Source organism: Sinocyclocheilus anshuiensis, unplaced genomic scaffold, assembly GCF_001515605.1.
Source record: "Sinocyclocheilus anshuiensis isolate Anshui unplaced genomic scaffold, SAMN03320099.WGS_v1.1 scaffold67, whole genome shotgun sequence".
NCBI classification, from domain to species: domain Eukaryota; kingdom Metazoa; phylum Chordata; class Actinopteri; order Cypriniformes; family Cyprinidae; genus Sinocyclocheilus; species Sinocyclocheilus anshuiensis.
Genome location: NW_015552546.1, coordinates 2492584 through 2501971, shown reverse-complemented (window position 1 = coordinate 2501971; position 9388 = coordinate 2492584). Strand labels below are relative to the sequence as shown.

General features: G+C 32.5%; 1 protein-coding gene across 4 annotated transcripts in view; it reads left to right on the top strand.

The window, feature by feature from the left end:
* The first annotated feature begins 129 nt into the window (after positions 1 to 129).
* The window catches only part of camk1gb (calcium/calmodulin-dependent protein kinase IGb), a 27031-nt gene continuing 17772 nt past the window's right edge, over positions 130 to 9388 (top strand). Inside the window, exons 1-2 of one of the 4 annotated variants that reach the window (XM_016454714.1) lie at positions 130 to 191; positions 2915 to 3026. In XM_016454714.1, coding sequence (XP_016310200.1) covers positions 2941 to 3026 — 86 coding nt within the window. In that variant the 5' untranslated portion in view covers positions 130 to 191; positions 2915 to 2940. The other 3 variants (XM_016454715.1, XM_016454716.1, XM_016454713.1) reach the window with 3 other exon arrangements.

Genomic DNA, 9388 nt, shown 5'->3' with positions numbered 1-9388 from the left:
ACACCTTTACAAAGCTTCTCTTGCGCATGCAAATTTAATTTACGCTTACAGTCTTATGTACACTTCCACAACTCTTATCCTGCGTATGCAAATCTTTTTGACCTCATTCTACCTTCATAGTATGGTCCAGACTGCAGCGGGCTTTTGGCAGGAGAGTCAGAGCGGGGCATCTCTTGCGCACTTGCCTCTAGGCAAGTTAAAGGACGGGACGCTGACCCGAGTAAAGCCGATTCCTGTCCCATTCACAGAGATCAGACGAGACTGAGGCTGCTGCTAAAAACAGGTCAGACTTTAATTTACAGTGTTCATGTTGACGTGCAGTTATTGCAACTAATTATATTTGCATGCAATGCATGAGCACGGTAATTTAAAATGTATTTTTTTTTGCAATAGACTTTTATTGTCTGAGTGCACGCAACAATTGATGAAAAATCAACTTTTCTTGGATAGACGACCGGGAGTGATTTGCATGTTAAATGCACACTTCATATGAAAGGTTTTTGCATACCGATCACACTGCATTAATTGCACAGGAATGTGCATCATTGCATTTCGGACGCTTTGCAAATATCTGTTCCGTTGAGATCTGCGCAGCCTACACTCTCCTCGCATGTCATTCTTTGTCACTGCTGTCCTTGCTTGAGCCTTGATAGTTTCTGCAAGAGACAGAGATCGTGCTGGGGTTGTTACAGACCTGAAGGTAAGGTCAAAAACTGTCTGTTTGTAAAAGAATCACCCATGCATGCATCAGAATGCATGTTTATGTTGGTATGCTATATATGAGTGGTTAGTCCACAGACGCACTGTACATTAAAGGGGCTGCATCGTAAAGACAAAGCCAGGCAAGTTCAGAATGTTCTTTTTATGTGAGCAAAGAGAGACTGCAAGTGTAATGCAACATCTTTGCATTTAATTATTATTATTATTTTTTGTAATGTTGTGCATTGCAATATGCATTTTAATATTAGAATTTAAGACGGGAAAGATGAGTCGACTGTTATGTCCAGTTAATGTTAGTCATTTGAACGGAAAAATAATGTAGAAAAGGGTTCTGTAGGCTAAGTAATCCAATCTTACGTTGAAAACTATAGGTTTGTCAAGGTAGTGTTAGAATTTTCTGCGAAATATTGTAAATATTATATGAAATTGTGAGTAAAATGGAGTGGGAGTTCTGTTTGTTTTGAACTTTTTGAAAAAAGTTATTTTAAAAATATTGTATTTTATTTGTTTTATTTTAAATTAATATGCATTTTAATTAAATTATATTTGATTGTAATTTATGTTATTATACTTTATTAAATGAATTATTTTTTTAATTATTGATATTCATTTAATTGTTGTATTCATTTATAATTAAATTAATTTAATGTTTTAAATATGTATCTTACTTTTATTTTAGTTATTAATGTATTTGTAATTTAAAAAATTTCCATTATTTAAATGCATTTGTTGATGAAAATAAAAATGAATATTTTAAACAGTTATCTTCATTTGAAACTATTTTCAATTAATGTTTATTTTAATCATTAATATATTTGTAATTTTACAGATAATATTTTTATGAATTTCATAACAAATTGACATGCCTTAATTTTAATGTATGTTTGTTTATTTTATTTTTATTTATTTATTTGTTTGTTGACCAGTCTCTATCATAATTCTGCAAAGATATTGTTTATTGCAGTGATGATACTGGCTGCATGCAACTATGTGAGTTCACCCGAGTCCTTGTGTTCTTTGAGAGCTGTAGTCCATTCATGCCTCCTAATTGGATGTTCCTTTTCTCTTTAGGTTACCTAATTGGTTTATTAAGCAGTCTACTAGTCTAATAGTCTACAAAATACTCCATTCCATAGGGTTTTCTCCACCTTGGGGTACTCAGCGACACGTTTAGTAGCAAACTGATGATATTTTTGGCTTTTGAAGTTATAAAATGCAGTTGACCTTCTGAACTCAGGTAGTGAATTGTTTTAAGGTCGATCCAGAAGATCAGTCTTTAACCTGTTATATAAGCGGAATGAAAGCAAGACTTACCAGAACTCACTGCTAATCCCAGAGAAGTCGTTTTATGTCGGAAGACAAATCTGTATTTATATTTGAACTCCTTTTATGAAGAAACCTCAAAATAAAAACAGTAAACATGGTGAAAAATAACTAGTCATTCCAGCTTTCTCCATTTGTGCTGTCTTTGTGTGCAGTTGATGGATTGTTCAGTTTTCTAGATGTGTTTTGTTGAAGATGATGACTTTATCAAATGCATTCAATCATTTGATGCATGTGGACACCTTTATATCCGGTTTGGACATGCAAAGGGTGTAGGTTGGACAAAATCCACCTGCAAACGCCATAGATATTCCAGTTAAAATAGAATCAGAGATATTTCCTTTACAAATGTGCCATGCATCAATCATAAAAGTCACCTAAACTCCAGCATTAAGACGCACATATACGAGTCTGTACACTGACCAGCCAAAACCCGATTAGCGTTTTCTGACAACCATCTTAAAGCCATGTAGGACAGCCAATGAGAAGCTCTGGAATTTTTAAACAGGGCATCAGAAGTCAGTGACACACTAAAACAGGCTGATAGATGAACACACATCCAATCAAGATAGACTGTCTGTCTGTCAGTAGCTGATAATGAACATGAGACTTCGCCAGAGAGACTGAGCTGCATTCTAAAGGATGCAAAGAAGTTTTGATATTGAGTTTCATCTTTAATTAGATATAATTATTAGAGATCAAGCCTCATGGCTCCTGGAATATTTGGGATTGTTTTGGCTAAAAGTAAAGGTATATTCACAAAGCTTTGAATTATTACTCATTTTTTCCGAACAGATCGAACAGATCATAGACGTAGGTCTTTGTTGGTCACTTTGTAAATCTTTTATGTTCTTTTTTTTATCCTCTCCAGAAATCCCTGTAGAAGCTCACGCAGAAATGGGCCGAAAGGAGGGCAACTATGATTGGAAAAAGAGCACGGATAACATCCAGGATGTGTTTGAATTCATGGAGGTGCTCGGATCGTAAGTACACAATTCGTTCTTCTTATCATTCATTTTAAAAGCTGGGAATGGTTTATTAACATACCTTTGTCAACAGGGTAAGCTTTAGTTTTTGGAAGTAAAAATATCCTGACGGAATTTATGTCACAGGTACAATTTTATTTTCACAAATTACACTGAAAATTTTTTTTTATATAAAATATAAAAATGATCAAATACCTGCAAACCTGCAAATCACATTTTCATTAAAAAAATATATATTTTATTTTCTTTGTGTGCTCTACAATTATTACAGAATATTACAATTCTTTGTAATTATTTGTGAATTTTACTAGCAATCTCTGAGTCAAAATAGTTGTAGATGGTACAGTTTTTTATTAGAATTTGCTAAATTTTACAATTACAAAGGAACAGCAAGTAACAGATTGAAATTCATGTGAAATTTTAAAGTAGAAAGACTGCATTTTTTTGTACAACATACACCAATAATCTGTTTTATTTACAACTTTGAAAAATATTTTGTAGAGTTTAAATCCTACATTAGTTTTTCAGTGTTGCTTAAATGTACTTCCCATAATAAATACATGCATAAAATAATTTAAAGTTTTAAAGTAATAAAGTTTTTAAAAAGTACACTAAAAAGTTTACATTGCACATTTTTATTTCTCAAAAATTTAAATTAAAGAAAAAAAAAGTGTGTTAGAGACATTTCCAAGAAAGCTGTTTTTGCTCACCCAGCCGGTAAAGGACTGACCCCGTAAATGCCTGTTTACCCAACTTTACCGGGTTTACACTGGCCTTCAGTGCTTTATAAGCTTGGCATTCAGGTCTTTGGCATTAGCGGTTCATTCAGAAAAAGCTCATGAGCATTCAGCTTTAACTGTAGGCGCGTTTCCATTACAGATTTGTGCAAAACTTTGGCGATATTTTATAAATGTCGATAAAAAAGTATTGCGAAATGACGGCGTTTCCATAAACCAATGTTATGCGACTAAAACGTAACTTTTGCCTCTCGCGATAAGTCATGGCAACGGATTTTGGTGGGATTTTGACTGATTTTGGCTATATTTATTCAAAGGAGGCGTATGCGTGTATCTTTACAGACGCAGCACATTGAGCCGCTTCAGAAACGTGCGTGGCACGGCTAGATTCTGGAATAAACACAAGCATTGAGTGGCCGCAATCAGCTTCAGTGACCGTATCAGAGCCACACTGCACTGCAGACGTGTGCAGTGTAAATTGTCTAAGCATTAATGGTAGGAAAGCCCCTTATACTGGAGAGCGGCCACGTATGAAGTGTTTCTTGGAGGTTATAGTACATTGAAGAATGATCATATGACTTTTTGCATACGCCATGTGACCTGTAAATGCGAAAAAGCCGTTTCCATTGCAGTTTTGCAAATTATTCCTTTTTCGCATTGCCTGAAAAACCACCTCATGCGAGCGTAAAAACTTTTTTGCGATATATGGGCGTTTTTTCGAAATTGACGCGTTTCCATTAGGCGTATTTTTAATTCGCAATTTCAATTTGCGCAATTTGAAGGGTAATGGAAACGCGCCTAGTGTCTTAACATTTTCAGTCTTGTGTTGTGATTTGTAGCAATTTGATAAAGAAAATAGCTTACTGAATTATGTGACTTTTAAAAATATTTATCTTATCTACGTTTAATACGCATAAACCTTTTGGAGGCCGATTCCATTGAAAAGTGTATCACTGTTGGTCTGTAATGAAACATTGATCATTTCAACATGAACTCAAACAATTGCATGAGTTTGTAGGCGGGACTATCAGTTTGATCAGCCAATAGGAGGCAGATGGGAGAAATGTTCAGGAATCCTATTTGAAAACGTTATTTCAGTTCTGTTTGTCGACGCCTTCCTCACCTTGAATTAACATGAATTATGATTTAGATTGTGAATAAGCTGTTTAAATGTGTAATCTCAAATCCATTATCCCATCTGAGCAACTCGACGGGTCTCAGACGTTGAACCAGACACCAGTGATCCGGCCCTGCTGTCCTGAATCGGTTGAAAGAAAGCCGACTAGACAGTGAGCTCAGCAGACATGAGCAGCTGTACATTGTCTTTGCTGACTGTAGAGCGATCACCAAGCAGTCCCTGAAGACAGACACTGTGAGATCAGCACAAGCGTCAGAAACAGCTATTTGGGACCTTGATTTCCATTCAGGTTTCCATTCATGACTTAAATGATCAGCTACTGTGGGATTGGAATGTCTCAGCCAAACATTTGATTGACTGATGTTGAGTTTTATTCAGTTAAGTCTGTACACTCTCAGAAAAAAAAAAGGTTCAAAAGCAGTGACTGTGGAAGTACCTTTTCAAAATTGTACCTTTTAGGTACTAATATGTACCTTTGAGGTACCAATATGGACCCTTTAGATACAAAGTTGTACCTTTTGAAAAGATACCTCCCCAGTGACAGCTTTTGTACCTTTTTTTTTTCTGAGAGTGTAGCATTCAGGTCACCCTGCGGCTGTCGTTGTCATTGTATTGGTCTGTAGGTGAATCAAGGGTAAAGCAGAGGTTAAGACACCTCCAGACCGGAGTGTGTTAATCGCTTTGGCAGACAAGAACAGGGATCACAGGTGTCAGGGAACGGCTAACAGGATGGAGACAGATTTGCGATAATCTACCGGACATGGCCTGCAATGGGCTGTCTATTGCTTTGATACTGCAAGTTATTATACTCGATTATTTTCATGAAATAAGGCAAGGCACCCCATGAATAGGGTACAAACTAATAAATATGACTATACCTTACTACTTGATTGATTACATTAATAATTGCATTTATGTTTTCATGAATGTTATTTGTAAACAAGTCTAAATATCTAACTATTATCTAATTAAATATTTGCTCATTTGCATACATTTTCAGAATGGTAATCTGAACATCTGATCTTTTTTTTTTTTTTGATGTAAAAGGAAATTTTCACTCAGAAATGGCTAATGTATTTCACAAATATTTACAAAGAAATGGCAAGTAACACATTGAATTAAACATTAAACATTTTGAAGTTGAAATACTGAATTTCTTGTCAAATGTACTCCAATAAGCTTCATTTACAACTTCCAAAAATAATTTTAGAGTAGAGTTACAAAAGGGATTTTTTTTTTCTTTTCGTCACTTCATAAATCGGAAAATACTGTAAACAGTTAGAAAAATAGGAATAAAATGGTGTATAAATTGTATAAAAAATACTGAAAAAAGAAAAAAAAACTAATTTTGAGAAAATGACCTAAATAGATGTAGTGCAATAAAAGAAACACTTAAAAGTCTATTTTGCATGTTTTGACTAATTAAAAAAAAAGCCTCAAAAATGGCCAGTTCCAAAAAATAGAAAGAAAAAAAAGTGTATTGCCTTAATTAGCATATAATGTACTTAATTTGATTATTTTAAATCTGAATTATTTTTTAGTAATTTTTAAATTAAATGTAATTTTTTTATTTATTTTGCCATCACTATTTATTGTTTATATATATATATATATATATATATATATATAGCCTATATATATTTTTTTATTTTTTTATTTTGCTGTTGTGTTTTGCGACCACATTCACCTTGTCCTCAAATGTGAGGTGCGAATTAAAAACCAAAAACCTGAGGTTACAATTCACACAGGTCCTAAAGCAACATAATTATCTAGTTTCAGGCATAAACTAGTGTGTCTAGAGAGCTCTGTCACAACCTGCCCTTGCCTGTGGGCGTTAGTGGCACCAGTGGGGCATTATGGGCCGTAGGGAGTGCTTTCCACTGACAAAAACAACCTGAATTAAACTCCCACAATCCCTCAGCAGGCTTCTATTGGACTTAACACCCATCTGGATGAAGTACAGCATCTAAAATTGGCTTATATTAAGGTGTGAGTGATTGTGTGATGAAAAAAAACAAGTGTTTTTATGTATTTCATTGGCAGTTTTCTTTGCCTTTGGGCACATTCTGTGCACTGACCTTCAGTTTGAGCTGTATTTAGTTTCTTTTATTTATTTATTCATGCATTTCATTGGAATCCACAGTAGTTAATGAATTGAGGACTTTCTAAAGGATTATTCACTCCTGACCGTGGGTGAAGGTAAACACGCATCTCTGAGCTTTTGCATTCAGTGCAGGAAAATGGTGTTGTGGGAATATGTGTTAGGTGTCAGGGAAACAGTTGTTTCGTGCTGCTTCATTTGTGCGTAGGAGGCCGAGATTGATTGTCGGAAGCCATGTGTGATGTAGCACAGGTGTGATTTCAACCAGGAGTCCAAACCATTATGAATTCAGTTTTATATCAAAAATATATACCTACACTGCAATAACTGCTTATATTTTAAGTAGCAAATGTTATAAAAAAAATTATACAGTTACAAATAATACATTTTGTGAGATGTACACTAAAGTTACTCTAAAGATATACTCTTTTAATATTTATTAAAAAATTTAAAAATAACACATTTAGTAAGATTTACACTCAAATTGCATTGTTTTTTTCAAGATGTATTCTCTTAATATTTATTGAATATTAAGTAGCAAATGTCATTTAAAATTTTTATACACAAAAATAATACATCTAGTGAGATTTGCATGCAAAGTACACTATTATTTTCAAGATATATTATCTTTATATTATTTTCATGTTATTAAAAAATTTTAAACGGTTAAAAATAATACATTTAGTGAGATTTACGCTCAATTACACAATTGTTTTCAAGATATATTCTCTTAATATTATTTAGATGTTATTAAAATACTTGAAACAGTTAAAAATAATACATTATTGGGATTAACACTCATTTTCAAGATTTATTCTCTTAATATTTATTTGAAGTAGTATATTTTATTAACTTATTTTATACAGTTAAAAATAATACATTTAGTCATATTTACACTCAAATTACACTATTATTTTCAAAATATATTATTTTAATATTTATTTAAACGTTATTAAATTATTTTATACAGTTAAATAATACATTTAGTCATATTTACACTCAAATTACACTATTATTTTCAAAATATATTATTTTAATATTTATTTAAACGTTATTAAATTATTTTATACAGTTAAATAATACATTTAGTCATATTTACACTCAAATTACACTATTATTTTCAAAATATATTATTTTAATATTTATTTAAACGTTATTAAATTATTTTATACAGTTAAATAATACATTTAGTCATATTTACACTCAAATTACACTATTATTTTCAAAATATATTATTTTAATATTTATTTTAATGTTATTCAATTATTTAATACAGTTAAAATAATACATTTAGTGAGATTTACACTCAAATTATACTGTTTTATTTTCAATATGTTTTCTTCATATTTATTTTTAGTATATATTATTAAAATATTTTATACAGTTACAAATAATACATTTAGTGAGATTTACACAAAAATTATGCTATTCTTTTCAAGATATATTCCCTTAATATTTTTTTTATATTGTCTGAGAAGTTATATCTTATGCAGTTTTACGTTTTTTTCTGATCTTTTTAAATGATAGTGAACACAAAGATGCTGTTTAAAAATTGGATTTTCACGGTGTAAAATACAGATGGGAAAAGTTCAGCTATTAAACACTGATAAGAGTATTACCTGAATAATATGCAGATTTGCAGCAGGTAAACCAGTGATAGCACATGTAATCTCAGCAAGCGTTCTTTATAGCCTAGATAAGACTTATTCGTCCAATCCCAGGCTAATTGTAACCTAGCCAGCTGACCTGGTTGTGGGCCTGTGTTTATCGATGCACCTGGAAACCAAAGCCATTACTGTTTCCATTGCGTAAGGGATTTCACGTGTAATCTTTATCCCAATTGACCAAATGACCCATTTACAAAATTAGTTTGTAAAATCAAGTTTCTTAAATACATTTTTAAATTGTCTGCAGTATGTCAGAGTCAGTTTTTCCTCGTTTCCTTGTTATGGTGCTCTGATTAATTTCTAAGATGTTCTAGGGTTGCTTACTATTGTTTTTTGGGGTTTTTTTCAGTTTAAGTTTAAGCACTAAAATGACTGGAAATAAAAAAAAACTAGAACTGAACTAAAACTAAAACTGAAATAAAATAAATGAATAATACTACTTAAGTATTAAACAATTAATACTACTAAATTATATTAAAGGGGTCATATGATGCGATCAAATACTGTTCTTTTTAGCAGCATCATATGACCCCTTTAAGTACTAAGTACTAGTATTTTTATTAAAGGTGCTGTATGTAGGATTGTCACCGAGTGGTTGAACTAGGTATTGCAGTCCTAATTCAAAATATTGGAGAGAGTTTTTTTCACCTGGCCCCTTGATGCACACGTGGGTTGCCAGATTGACGACACCAACAGGAACGAGCGCACTTGACGAT